The sequence below is a fragment of the Doryrhamphus excisus genome, chromosome 11 (assembly GCF_030265055.1).
Source record: "Doryrhamphus excisus isolate RoL2022-K1 chromosome 11, RoL_Dexc_1.0, whole genome shotgun sequence".
Taxonomy (NCBI): Eukaryota; Metazoa; Chordata; class Actinopteri; order Syngnathiformes; family Syngnathidae; genus Doryrhamphus; species Doryrhamphus excisus.
In genome coordinates this window covers 11,071,978-11,087,840 of record NC_080476.1, presented here as the reverse complement: position 1 = coordinate 11,087,840, position 15,863 = coordinate 11,071,978, and the positions used below count along the sequence as shown (strand labels likewise).

The 15,863-nt window shown below is 36.2% G+C and overlaps 1 protein-coding gene across 3 annotated transcripts in view; it reads right to left on the bottom strand.

The window, feature by feature from the left end:
- The window catches only part of opcml (opioid binding protein/cell adhesion molecule-like), a 151,550-nt gene that overhangs the window by 11,691 nt on the left and 123,996 nt on the right, over positions 1 to 15,863 (bottom strand). For all 3 annotated transcript variants that reach the window (XM_058087476.1, XM_058087477.1, XM_058087475.1), the window contains one exon: positions 12,800 to 12,925. In XM_058087476.1, the coding sequence (XP_057943459.1) occupies positions 12,800 to 12,925 (126 nt within the window). The remainder of the gene's footprint in view (positions 1 to 12,799; positions 12,926 to 15,863) is intronic.

Genomic DNA, 15,863 nt, shown 5'->3' with positions numbered 1-15,863 from the left:
GCGACTTATACTCCAGAGCGACTTATAGTCCAGAAAAAACGGTAATATGTTTGAATTCAATTTACATTATGTCCAATGGGAAAATAACCTCAAATTTTGTTTTTTTTAAAAGAAATACAAGGAATACAAGACGATAGTTTGCCTTTGCATGATTTTGAGAGTTAAGGATTATTCTGAGAAAAGTGACACATCAGCCCAGAATTATATGGATGAGCTTATTACTTAGTGTAAAAATATTTCCATTACCAACAACCATTCCAACTGTTTGCTGAAATGCGGAAAAGTAGACCCGAGCTGTGCTTCTAAATCTCCTTTCAAACGGTTTGCCTCCAGAAATACGCAGGACAATGGATAGCAGATGATGGAAATAACTTATCTCACCTACACTACCAGTGAAAGGTTTGTATACACTTCCTCCAGCTATGGAATGACGACGTGTGTACAAACTTTTGAGCGGGTGGTGTATCTAAAAACTCCATCAAACTGCAAACGGAATAAAATACCAAGCAGACGACTGAGCTATATATATATATATATATATATATATATATATATATATATATATATATATATATATATATATATATATATATATATATATATATATATATATATATATATATATATATATATATATATATATATATATATATATATATATATATTTAAAAAAAATCCTGGTAATTATAATGCTCCACAAGTTTACTTTTTCCTTAAGCTAAAAGCATTTCAGCTAGTTGCCAGGTTACTGTCAAACTTCTCTGTCTGTTACCATGGTTTCCACCAAGATGAACACAACTGCCGATACGTACATATACACATTTTCTATCAGGACGGACAAACGAAAGACTTAGACAAAAGCACATTTTAGAAGAACCTTAAGAACCTTTCGGTTAGAAGGCACATTTTGATGAAAATATTTTTGCAGTGCGGTTCTCGACCCATTTGGCAAGTGTTAGTGCTCAGATCCGTATTGGAGTTTGATACACATTTAGACGAGGCTAAATGTGCAATATGGAAAAATGACATTTGACTTCTTGGTTGTTGCGTAGCATGTATTTCAATGGGAAGGACCACATGTCTTATAAAATGCATTTTCTGCCACATTGCTGTTTTTTTGGCTTAAAACGGCACCGATTGTGATCTGTTCTATTGTAGAGTCACCCTTTGCGCAAAAAAAAGTATAAAAAAAGTCATATAAATATGTCTTTGGTAACGAATGAGTTAATCTACATAAAATATTCAATATAATTAAATGATTATTGAATTTAATAGGTAATTCTGTGTCAAAAAAATATTGTGCATAGTCAAATTTTGAGCACTGACAGATATGTAACTGTACTTCTTATTCCAGGGATCCTTCTGTTTGAATGGGCTGAATTTGAGCTTCACTTTTTGTTATTATTGAAACCAACAAAGATGATAAAACAGTATTCGAAGTACAGCAATAAAGCCTCATTTTTTGGCAGGGGGTGGGATTCCAATGGAATACAAATTTCTATGTAATTTTAAACGTGTTTAACAATTCAAATTGTCAAATATAATCTATCTGAAGCACGTTAGTGCGACACGAGTCTGATAATTTTACTTGATGATAATTAATAACGATCCACTAGTGACGTGTTCATGCATATCATCACATTGCACCCCTGTGACATTCGATAAATACCGCGTGAAGACGCTGCTTTCCACCAGAGATGAAAAGAAACATGACATGAACTGGGAATACTCTATTCAAGCTTCATCAGGTGTGTGAATGCCTTGATAATTTGTAAAAAATAGACTGAATGCACCGAGTGTTTCAAAGCGTGGCTCTGTAATGATCTGATACAGGGGATTTAGTTGAGAGGATTTTAGGCAGCTCTCAAAAGACATCGCAAGCCATTAAGTGTTGCTTTAGGGAGGAGGAAACCCAAGTCTATTGCACAGTGCATTATTGCATTTGCTCCTTTGGATCTTAGAGGAGGAGTGGTGGAACTATACCCAAAGGCATCGCAATGGCTTGGATTAGAACAAAGGACAGGTGAGGCAGCTGTTAGGACTGCAGCGCAGAAAGAAAACCCACAATTGTTTAGATATTTATTAGGGTTGAGACGGATTTTTCTGATTAAATTCAGGTTCCATGTTATTGTTGTCCATGTTGTTCTATTATTATCATTATGATTATTATTACTATTATTTTTATTAGTATATAAATTATTCTGAATATATATATATATATATATATATATATACTTTTTATCATATATTATATTATTTATATTATGTGTATATTTATATTTTATTTATATGTATGTATAATAATATATTTATTATATTTATTATATTTATAAATAAATGTGTTTGTATGTATGTTTGATATATAATTATGTATAATTATATATATACTTTTTATCATATATTATTATATTATTTATATTATGTGTATATATATTTATATTTTATATATATGTATGTATAATTAATATATTTATATTTTTTATATTTATAAATAAATGTTTTTATTTATATTTGTTATATAATTATGTATAATTATATATAAAATATTTTTTATTTTAATATATGTATATATATATATACTTTTTATCATATATTATATTATTTATATTATGTATATATATATTTTTTTATTTATATGTATGTATAATTAATATAATTATATTTTTATATTCAAAAATAAATGTGTTTTATTTATACCTGATATATAATTATGTATAATTATATATAAAATATTTTTATTTTAATATATAATTATATACATAATTGATATATTATATATCAATTATATTATAATAATATATTATATATTAGCTGGACATACTAGATACATAGACAAAAAAACTATAATAACCGAGTGCATAATTATATCCTAATCATTGGCATAGAAATACCCCCGTGATGCATATCAAAAAGTCGAAGTCTACACCCGAGACCTGTGGTGAAGCATCAATGTCTAAAGATGATAAAATCTATGTTTCCCCCTCCTGACGGCATGTTTTGATCTCTGTGGATGAATGGCTGTCGTGTGTTTGGTTGCCACTCAACCTTTAATGGCCACTTAGATGTAAAATGTCTCTCCTATTTACCGATTCCCTGTCATCAGTGTATGGTTAAGGGTAGTAATAACTGTGTGAGCATCTGTCAAAAATATCTGCAACATAAAAAAATATTGCTTGATCTATCTTCGCTACCCTTACATTGACTTACATGTCATATATTAATTTAAAGATGTTGTCTTTACGTATGTTGGTGCCTGATTATTCATTCATTCATTTTCTACCGCTTATCCTCACGAGGGTCATCTTTCAAAGAACACATTACTAACAGCACTAAATTCATCACACAGCAACTTAACACTCAAATGATGAATTCATTCATTCATTTTCTACCGCTCATCCTCACGAGGGTCACAGGGGTTGCTGGAGCCTAGAGAGGCAGGGTACACCCCGGACTGGTGGCCAGCCAATCACAGGGCACATATAGACAAACAACCATTCACACTCACATTCATACCTATGGACAATTTGGAGTCGCTAATTAACCTAGCATGTTTTTGGAATGTGGGAGGAAACCAGGAGTATCAGGAGAAAACCCACGCATGCACGGGGAGAACATGCAAACTCCACACAGAGATGGCCGGTGGAATTGAACTCGGGTCTCCTAGCTGTGAGGTCTGCGCGCTAACCACTCGTCCACCGTGCATCCGAGTGCCTGATTATCTAAAAATGTATTGGCTGTTCATTTAAGAAGTAACTTGTGATGCAATTTTGACAAAAAAAAAACTGGATTTTCTCCCCAACAGTCAGAATACCTAAGTGGGACCGATATCGATTAATACTTTAAATACACTGGATATAATTCAAAGTATTTCAGAAGAGGAGAAAATCTGACAAATCTTGACAAATGAGCAATAGTGTTTTAAAATGTGTCTGTGAAATCACACATGGAACCCGACAGACAAGGATCAATGTGAAGCGCCGATTGGTAGTGACATCAATCACACTCTTCTGGTCTGGAGTTGCTTCTCTACCTTGTTTCCCCCAATAAATGACTCAACAATGAAAGCAAACAAATATTACTTTTCGGAAGAATTATTTGCCTTTGTGTCTCTCATCTTATTTGGCTTATTTACTCTTATTATGTCTAATATAGGTAATACAATAATTGGGTAATACAATTATAATGGTGACTATAGTGGTGTTATTTCCGGTCTAGAGGGCTATAATAATGTAAAAAAAAAATATTTAGAACTCATAAATAGGTTTTCTATGCTCTAACTCTGATAATATTCCATTCATAAACACGGGAACACTTCTGATTTGGCTTATTTACTCTTATTATGTCTAATATAGGTAATACAATAATTGGGTAATACAATTATAATGGTGACTATAGTGGTGTTATTTCCTGTCCAGAGGGCTATAATAATGTAAAAAAAAAATTGAACTCATAAATAGGTTTTCTATGCTCTAACTATGATAATATTCCATTCATAAACACGGGAACACTTCTGACGTGTCAAAAATAATTATGTCATCCTATCATTTTCCTATCTTTGTAGCAAAAAATAGCCTTTGGTGTTTGTAAAGGAAATGTACCTCATGGAAATTAAACATAATCCATGCAGTACTCGGCTCAGAGTGAAGTAGTGGGGCAGTAAGTATTTCCGCAACTCTCACCTGAGAGGAACACCTCTCAAGAGGAATTATTCCAGCGAGTTTCCGAGCCTATCCGCTAATATTCCACATCATTGTTATTGGTTACGCCGTTTTTTTTTTTAATCACTGAAATCTCACCCGTAATTTAATATCTGACTGACATGAGTGTTATCATTACCATATTTCTATGTGACCACATCATGTCTTCATAAAGTAGAGAATACCACATTTTCCAAAGAGCAACCTTTAGATAAGGTCGTGAAAGGTCGAGAGCTATATTGGGTTTATCCACACTTCTCAACTTTCCTTCAAGTTTGCAAAAATTTTGCATGGGTGAACACGCTCCCACACACATTCTGGAAAACTTTGAGTGAGTAGCATGTAAGCTTTGAATTCCAAAAAGTACTCGGTCCCTCCGCCCCGCCATACCGCGGTGTCATTATTTAAATAGCGATTATGTCGGCCATTTCCTCCTTTTTGCCTTATCGATGTCAAATGCTGGTGTTTCCCTGAGAAGAATGATCAATCACGCCATGTTTTCCCTCGCTGGCCCTTTAAAGAAACGCTGAGTCAATTAAAAGCCTCATTTAGCTGATGTTATGAAGTGCAAGGTCAACTGCTCTGGCTGAGGGGAAAAAATGTTTTCCTTTGTACTGAATTGAATTAAGCTAATTGGTACAAACAAATCATCAATTTGTATGCTTTGCACCTTCTCGGTCGAGGGTTAGATCTTAAAAAGCCAAAAATAAGTCCACTGATGTCACTGTAACACGGAATTCCTTATACGGGCATGCCCAGTTGAGCAATGACTCCCAAGAAAAGTTAATTTTGCTTAACTTGGGCAAGCATCAGACAAAAGCGTTTGGAGTTTCTGATCCCCAGTTAGGAAAAAAAATACGCTCATCTTTTAACGGGCCTGTTTTGTGAACGTGGGCTAGTACATGGGTGGGAAAACTACGACCCGGGAGCCACATACGGCCCACCGAGAGTTTGAATCGGGCCCGCCAGTTGCTTTCTAAGTATTTCAAGTTTTAACATACAAACTGGCAACATGACTTATGACTTGCAAGTCGGATGTCTTATTTAATAATAATAAAAAAAAACAAACTGTAAAATTAAATTACATAGTTTGATGTGGTCTGATGTTTAAAGTGCTCTGGATAGTATAACACTTTTACAGATAAAATTAGACAAATAATTCAAGGAAAATTATAAGCATAAAATAGTGTGTGTGTGTGTTAAATATATGTTCTGGCCCCCCGGACAATTTTGTTAACTCAATGCGGCCCACAAGTAAAAATATTCAAAGTACAAAGCTGAAGTCCGACAATTTTCCAAAGTTACTTAATCGTGTTGAAGAGTCATTAGAACAAGCTGAAAGGAAGGGCATCAGTGTCCTAACTGTGTTTATTTTGTGTCAGTCATTAAAAAGGGGGTTTCGGCAGCTGTATGGAAGTCTTGGGGAGCGCTTTGAAGTGTGGCGAATCACAGGAGTTAATTACATAGACCATTTGGGTGGGAGGCAGGAAACCCAAAAAGAGGCACAGTCTGGAAAATCTACAATCTGTCCAGGTTATTGTGTGTAGCTGCTCTATCGAGTCCAATAGCATAATAACAATAATAATGATAACAATAATAATAATAATAGTACTTTACATCATTTTACAATGCACTTGTTTCTGTGTCAGAGCAACCAAAGTATGTTTCCAATAGCTGAGAGATCAGTTGCTATGCTATGTCAATACCTCACTTAAAGTACTTTACATTTTAACGTCATTGCCATTGTTGCAGAACAATGGAAATCTATTGCTGACAGACGTTCGAGACCAAAAAAAAAACCCACTTAGGTGTTTTAACACCTTTAACAGTAGCTTTTGACACTCCAAGATACAGGTATAAGTGTGATGCATTTTTTTTGAAGAATGTCAAAGAGCAATAAGAAAAAGGCTACAACGAAGTACGCCATTTACCTGAATTAAACCAGATTCCAACTCCCTGGAGGAAAAGGGCTTTTATGACCTCGGTATTTCATCATAATGCCAATGACAGAAAGCAATTAATTAGAAAACGTTATTCCTCGGTCACCAGACAGCGCAAGCAACCCATCCTCGTTTTTTGGACTCTCCAAAATGGATCCAGGTGTGGGAGGAAATAGACCACAGACTATGTGTTATTAATGGTTTAATGCTGAGGGGGGAATTACACACATTACTACCGTGATTAATGAGGGGGGACAGGAGAGCAAAAGCCATTCACTTGTAACAGTTTGCACCTGCCAGAAGCTTTCTGATGGATTTTAAACCAACAAAATGCTCCAGATAAAACATTACCGAGAGTAAACCGAGAGCTTCTCTGCAACGCTAATCTGCTCTTGCCCCACAGTTAGACCGCATTTCTCCATTTCCTGCTCCCCTTCTTTTATTAATCCTTATATGAACTTTTTTTTTTTCCCTATGCACTTGGTTCTCATAGTCAGCTTCTGCACTTAGTGTGGGTGGTGGGGCAAACAGAAAAAGTTGGAGTGATCCTTTTAAAATATCCACAGTGAACCTTCCAATCAGATATATTTTTTTTCACAAAATCGCACTACAACTTCGACAGCCAAACGCTACCAAGCACGCCCACACAATGAGTCCGTAGTGCATCTGGTCAATAGATTTGAACAGACAGTTACACCTCTTCAGAGTACATTGGCCACAGTGCAAATGTGTTTTAATGGCATTTGCTCAGTTTATGCCCTGTAATAGTAATTTCAGTCATGGATTGAAAGTTGTGTTGGTTCATAATCCCCAATTGCTGTTCCCATGAGCAAGATAACGCCCAGTCTACCATTTATTCTATTTTGGTGTATTTTTCCCCTTTACTTGTTGTGTTACCTTCTTTTTCCATCAATAGCCACATTTACATGAGGAGTTTTTCTCTTTCCGAATGAACTTCCCGAAAGCAATGGTATACATGGAAAGGAATATTCCAATCGCGTGTCTACATGCGTCGCTATAATCAACCAGAATAGTCAATGGGGCATGCGCAGTAAAGCGTAAACACCAACATCACGTGATACCGACTTCCTCCAGTTTTTCTTTCACTTGTTGGAATAACTCCGTATTGCCAGTTTTTCCTTCGTCCAGTCTTGAAATTTAGTTTGAATCAAAAACAAACTTTCCGTAGCAGTCCAGTGCCGATTGCTCGCCTCCATTTTTTTAAATCGAACAACGTCTGGAGCTGCGTGTTACGTCATATCTCAGCATTCGCTGAAAGAACGCACCCGGGAACAGGAAAAGATTAAGTCAATCTTGCTAATATTTTATAATTAAGCTCGGCACATGTTTTATATAGAAATATATTTTCTTTTTTAATAAAACTGGACTTGTGAATGGCGTATAGAAGGGTTTAGATTCTGTTCCACAGATGGCGCTAATGCACACGAAAGCTGCTTGCCAACCGCCAATACACAACAGAAGAAGAAAAACACCACGAAGAAGAATGATGTGTTTGAGGACAAGATTAGAGTCCAACGTCACGTTGCATTAACACCATTAATAGCACCTCCCAGAGTGTCGAGTTTAAGCACTGAATTTGCAAAGTCATTGTGTGGTGAGTTTATTTATTCATTCATTCATTTATTTTCGTGGGGTTGCTGGAGCTTATCTCAGTCGTCTTCGGGCGAAAAGGCGGGGTACACCCTGGACTGGTCGCCAGCCAATCACAGGGCACATATAGACAAACAACCATTCACACTCACATTCATACCTATGGACAATTTGGAGTCGCCAATTAACCTAGCATGTTTTTGGAATGTGGGAGGAAACCGGAGTACTTGAAGAAAACTCACGCATGCACGGGGAGAACATGCAAACTCCACACAGAGATGGCCGAGGGTGGAATTGAACCCCTTGGCCGCAGTGCAGCTCTATTGAAAAATATGTTTGAGTATTGAATATGTACATAGCTATAATTTGTACTACTTATTCCACTCTTTAATATGCAGGGAACTAATCATACAGACGTTTGTCCACAAAATAACTGCTGTAAAATGTGCCACCATGTGTTAAAACCTATCAGGGAAGCCACAGTAGGAAATGCATTCCCTGTTGTAGCCCCCCCCCCCCAAAAAAAAAACAATAGGTTTTGTCATAATTTCCCTAATCACTTGTTTTCATAACAATTGCATTTTCCCCCAGATTCCATTATTCCATTATTACACAAATCACATTATTAGCCTACATGTGAATTGCACAACACTTGGATTGCGTAATGTGGATTTTATGAGATGCTTGTCGCACCATATTGCAACATTTGGTGCTGCTCATAATCACACATGGTGGACTGAAATTACATTTAAATAGCCTCGTAAAACGTGCAGTGAGTGAACGACACTTGTAGCTTCTTTTAAGTGGCGAATTGTCACAAAGTGTACAGTGAATTTAAATGGCACCATCTGGTCGGGAATTTCCGTCGTTAAGGCTTTTCTCTCATGTGATTACAGTGCACAATTCAAATAAAAATGTTTTGGAGAGCTAATGATCCTGGGAGTTAATATTAGCGCACGGCGATGACAATAATGTGGATGTCGACGTGGCGGAGAACCAGTGGGCTGTGAAAACCGGATTCTGCTGGTTGTACATGACGGAGGCAGATAAATGAAGCATTCATGTTGGAGGCTGAACATCCGTTTAGCTCATGACTCAACCGTATACTCAGTGGGAAGAGCGGAGCTGACACAATTAACAAAACAACTGTGCTCACACGTTGAGATGCACAAAGCTTCTTAGCCCTACTTGTCAGATCCCGGCACGACAGACCCGAGGAGACCAGCTGGGGTCTCTCGCCAAATCAAGATTGATTAAGGTTGTGTCCTGTAAGGCATTTAGTATAGCATGAACTCCTTAAACGCACCATGATACTAAAACGCTCATTCATTTTTGTGTACGAGTGTTGGCTGTTATACAAGACCCTCATCAATAGATTAAACCCTTGCACTGTTTTTTCCCAGAAAAAAAACATTGCATTCTGTAATAATTCATAAATACATAATAATGGTCATGGTTTTATTTCATTTGAACATGCATCAGATTACAATTGAATGCATCACATAATCAGTTCACGGTTCCACATGTCCAAAAGGAGTAGGAAGAAGCAAAGCTTATTAAATCCTACCCCTCCATCTGGTACTTTTATAATCAGTAACTGTTACATTTGTTCACTTCCTGCTTTCCGTATATTTTTAATTTAATTTAATTTAATTTAATTTAATTTAATTTAATTTAATTTAATTTAATTTAATTTAATTTAATTTAATTTAATTTAATTTAATTTAATTTAATTTAATTTAATTTAATTTAATTTAATACAACTTCCTGTCGAAAAATCTCTGAACGATTCCTAGAAAATGTCCTTCCTAGCATCCTATTAGCTTGAGACTAGCTATGACTCCGCATATGATTCCATCAAAGTTAAAATGAGAAATGTTTGTTGCATGGTGGTCGTGTGGTTAGCGCGCAGACCTCACAGCTAGGAGACCCGAGGTCAATTCCACCCTTGGCTATCTCTGTGTGGAGTTTGCATGTTCTTCCAGTGCATGCATGGGTTTTCTCCGGGTACTCCGGTTTCTTCCCAAATTCCATAAACATGCTCGCTTAAAACATGCTTAATTGGCGACTGATTGGCTGGCCACCAGTCCAGGGTGTACCCCGCCTCTTGCCCGAAGACAGCTGGGATAGGCTCCAGCACCCCCTGCGACCCTCGTGAGGATAAGCGGTAGAAAATGAATGAATGTATGAATTAATCATTTGCGTGTTAGGTTGCTGTGTGATGAATTTAGTGCTGTTAGTAATGCGTTCTTTGAAAGATGACACAGTGTGTCAGACTGTTGACCTCTTGAGATTTTCGATGGGTTGACAATTTTTTACTCCAATTTTTTTTACTCCAAATTGTCCAGGTATGAATGTGAGTGTGAATGGTTGTTTGTCTATATGTGCCCTGTGATTGGCTGGCCACCAGTCCAGGGTGTACCCCGCCTGTCGCCTGAAGACAGCTGGTATAGGCTCCAGCACCCACCGCGACCATTGTGAGGATAAGCGTTAGAAAATGAATGAATGAATGAATGTTGCATATGATGAAGATGAAGAAAAAAAAACAACAATGAGCCAAAAAAATATGATCAAAGTATTTCAGAATGTATCCATGTTCTTGGTGTTTCCGTTACAGTAATAACCGTATTCCTGGTGTTTGTAGTGTTTGCCCCCCTCAACCTAATCTGAGGTAGCCATCTGCTCCGAGGGAGCTGTAAATATTTCCATTTGGTCTAATGTTCAGTGGAATACCAACATACTCAGTGTTTACACTGAATAATGTAAAAAATATTCTCAAAACGGGCAATGCGAGGCCTCCCTGTGCATTTTGAATTTAACTCTGGGCTTCCTGCCTCCCCAGATAAGACTCCATATCTGTTTGTGCCACACCATACAATAAATCGGGGGTTGGTGGGATAGAGGGAAGACTAGGTGTAGCATCCCTGGTAGTATATTCATTTTTATTGCCTCAACTCTTCTTAGTTCACACAGTGGTCATGTGTTTTATTAATATTGACCTTCTTGGTCAATATGATCCAGAAACAAGTGTCAAGTCTAAGGGTTTTCATATATGTGATAATATACCGTAATCTGCCAATAGTGCTGTTTTATGTTCTTCTTGTGATGCGATCCCTTCATCTTAGACATAAATACAAAACTCAAAAAACATTATTAGTGGTGCCCTGTAGACATGAAATAACACCCCTATAGTCATTTTCACACTTGTATTATCCGATATAGTTGACATAGTAATAGAATATAAGCCATCTTGGACATAAATACCAAACTCAAAAACATTATTAGAGCCCTGTAGACATGAAATAACACCCCTATAGTCACCTTCATACTTGTATTATATGATATAGTTGACATTATAATACAAAGTAAGCCATCTTAGACATAAATAACACACTAAAAAAACTAAAAACATTATTAGAGCTCTGTAGACATGACATAACACCCCTATAGTAGCCTTCATACTTGTATTAGCTGATATAGTTGACATAGTAATACAAAATAAGCCATCTTAGACATAAATAACACACTCAAAAAACTAAAAACGTCTTTTAACATTATTAGAGCCATGTAGACATGACATAACACCCCTATAGTCACCTTCACACTTATATTATATGATATAGTGGACATTATAATACAAAGTAAGCCATCTTAGACATAAATAACACACTCAAAAAACTAAAAACATTATTAGAGCCCTGTATACATGACATAACACCCCTATTGTCACCTTCACAATTGTATTATCCGATATAGTTGACATAGTAATAGAAAATAAGCCATCTTAGACATAAATAACACGATACAGTGGAGTGAGAACCCTGCCAAACAAAGATCGTTTTAGTACTCAATTCGGTTATAACAGTGTGGCTGTGTCGTGTTTATTAGTTAGCGGCGATAAGTTAAAGGCAAAAAAAAAAAACAGACCTCCTGCTCTGTTCAGGGATCTCTTTTTCCACCTTGACGAAGAGTGGCATTACGACGTTTTGTGTTACATTACGTGGTTTCAACTAATAAGCTATTATTACAGTAGAAAAAGAGAACTGGTTCCATGCGTATAGTGGGAGAGAATAGGTAGGCGGAAGAAAGGAAAGGAACTTTCAGCGTTCCTTAATGAGAACACTCTCCTACTCTATCCGCCTCTACTGAGCCCCTATGCAATTGAAGTCATTTTAAAAAAAAATATGCATAATGTAAGTATAGTATTTTTTTTTAAGTCTTGAACGTCTCAACATTAAGAATATGTTCTGTTACTGAGTAGGAAAAAAAAAGCACTTTAAGACACGGAATAGTGAACAGGACAACCACTTGGCGTTTTTTTTTTTTTAAGAAATATGCAGAAAAAAATCATGTGGTGTCCAATCATCACAACCGTTATCACTTGATCAGAGTAAAGTTCTAATTGCCACTATTTATCATGACCTTATAATTGTACAGTTATCTTTTTACATCAAAATTTACAATGTTGGTAAGGGTTCAATTCTAAATATGGACGTCATGGACGTAGCACCAAGTCTGTTTTTCAGTAAATCGGAGAAAACCACATCTTACCTCTCGGGGAATGATGCCTCCACATAATGTTCGCCTCTGGTCGACCCGCTGCGAAGCACATGAGATTGACATTGCTGCCCTCATTTACTGCGATGTCCTTCGATATATTTGTGATCCGAGCAGGAACTGAGAAGAAGAAGAAAAAAAAAAAAAAGGTCCAGATTATGATCGATGATTTGTAGTTAATGGCATGTGAGCAAAGGGCACTCAAAACCAGGAAAACGTTCGGTTTAAAAATAACCCGGCGTTTGGGACTCAATTAGCATGAAATTAGATGACAAATGTGACATTTCCGTGGCTCGTTGTGTTACACATCACTGAATTCTGTCATTAGGATCATTGGCAAAATGTTCATTTGACAAGCGTGCATGCAGACTGGATTGGGCTGAGGATCTCTCCAACTCAACTGTAAATAGAGCTGCACGGGGCACTTAAATCGCTTTTAATATTTTATGTGACAACGAGGGCACTTATCCCATGTACAGAAATGATGATCCTGAAATAAATTATAATCTCCTACTTCTTACACTGAATTTTATGTCATGAGTGTCGGAGAAAATTTCACAGTGAAACCTGCATCCATTTGACCTTTATTTTACTGACTCATTTAGCATATGTTGCTGAACTCCAGTTGGATCATTTTGGTCCCTGGTGCAGTCAGAAGTTTCCAGAAAATGCTTTTCAGTAGATTAAGATTACAAAAAATATATATTTAATATCACAATTGTGAGACAAGAGATGCAAATCAATTACTAATTAATTAATTAATTAATTGCAAAATCACAACTAGTTATGTTGATTGGTCCCAGACTCAACTGTGATTAGTGAATTTCCATGAAGTAGGAGTGAATATAAAAAAATTGAATATGACCTTTTAAAAATGCTTAATCAGAGCTCCATAGACATGAAATAACACCCCTATAGTCACCTTCACACTTGTATTATTCGATACGGTTGACATAGTAATAGAAAATAAGACATTTTAGACATGAATAACACACTCAAAAAACTAAAAACAGTATTAGAGCCCTGTAGTCATTAAATAACACCCCTATAGTCACCTTCACACTTGTATTATCCGATATAGTTGACATAGTAATAGAATATAAGCCATCTTAGACATAAATACCAAACTCAAAAAACATTATTAGAGCCCTGTAGACATGAAATAACACCCCTATAGTCACCTCCATACTTGTATTATCTGATATAGTTGACATAGTAATACAAAATAAGCCATTTTGGACATAAATAACAAACTCAAAAAAACTAAAAACATTATTAGAGCCCTGTAGACATGACATAACACCCCTATAGTAACCTTCATACTTGTATTATCCGATATAGTTGACATAGTAAAACAAAATAAGCCATCTTAGACATAAATAACACACTCAAAAAAACTAAAAACGTCTTTTAACATTATTAGAGCCATGTAGACATGACATAACACCCCTATAGTCACCTTCACACTTGTATTATCCGATATAGTTGACATAGTAATAGAAAATAAGCCATCTTAGACATAAATAACACACTCAAAAAAAAGTTGAAAACCCACCAATTCTAGCTTGTAATGTTGTGTACATACAGCTTTAATATGCTTTCATTGTAAATATCAAACAGCATTCAAACTTAAGGGTGCACCAAGCATAAAGCAATATCGGCTCATTTATATACATTGGATGAGGCCGCCATTCAAGGTAACACAATTTAATCACGTACTGTATCTGTGTCACTGAAGGACACTTTGACGACTTGAACGCCTCTTTTTCAGAACTAAATTGCCACTTCAACATCTGAGTCGGGCCACCGTTTAATAGTTCTTGCTCCTAATGTGGAAACAAGCTGGGTCTATTAACGCCACACTTCAGCCCAAAGGTACTTTCTTTGCCTAAAAATTAATCATATACACTTTTCAAAGTCAGTTTTCTACGTGTATGTTTCACTTTAAAAGTAATTAAAGCTGTTTACAGAAATGGTAAACAGTTTTATATACATCTTATCTTCTACTGCCTATTCGAGGTCGGGGGCACTCACAATTCCCTCTCCTCAGTCTCTCCAACGAGGGTCGCAGGGGTGCTGGAGCCTATCCCAGCTGTCTTCGGGAAAGAGGCAGGGTACACCCTGGACTGGTGGCCAGCCAATCACAGGGCACATATAGACAAACAACCATTCACATTCACATTCATACCTATGGACAATTTCTTCTAGCTGTGAGATCAGCCCGCTAACCGCTCGACCGCCGTGCAGCCAAGTAATAAAATTATTTTTCATATTTAAAAAATTGAATAAAAATATATAAACTAATAGAAATCAAAATACATTTAAATTAATATTTTAAGTATTTTTTATAATTATGATATATATAATATCAGTGTTTTTTGTACATTTATTTTTTGGCAATATTCATTAATTCATTCATTCATTTTCTACCGCTTATCCTCATGAGGGTTGCAGGGGTGCTGGAGCCTATCCCAGCTGTCTTCGGGCGACAGGCAGGGTACATATAGACAAACAACCATTCACACTCACATCCATACCTATGGACTATTTGGAGTCGCCAATTAACCTAGCATGTTTTTGGAATGTGGGAGGAAACCGGAGTACCGGGAGAAAACCCACGCATGCACGGGACAACATGCAAAATAAAATTATTTTTCATATTTAAAAAATTGAATAAAAATATGTAAACTAATACATATCAAAATACATCTAAATTAATATTTTAAGTAATTTTAAAAATTATTATATATTTAATGTCAGTGTTTTTTGTACATTTATTTTTTGGCAATATTCATTCAGTCATTCATTTTCTACTCCCCGCGGGGGGTGCTGGAGCCTATCCCAGCTGTCCTCTACACCCTGGACTGGTCGCCAGCCAATCACAGGGCACATATAGACAAACATTTTTCAAATTATTTACACATAGACATTCTGGTTAGTACTTTAATTATGTGTGTTTGCCATTTAAGTGTTTAATTGCCACTTTAGTTACGTAGTTTTTCATTTAGAAGTCATTACTTTTGTTCCTAATTTGTCATCAGTTTCTCCTTTCTTTGAG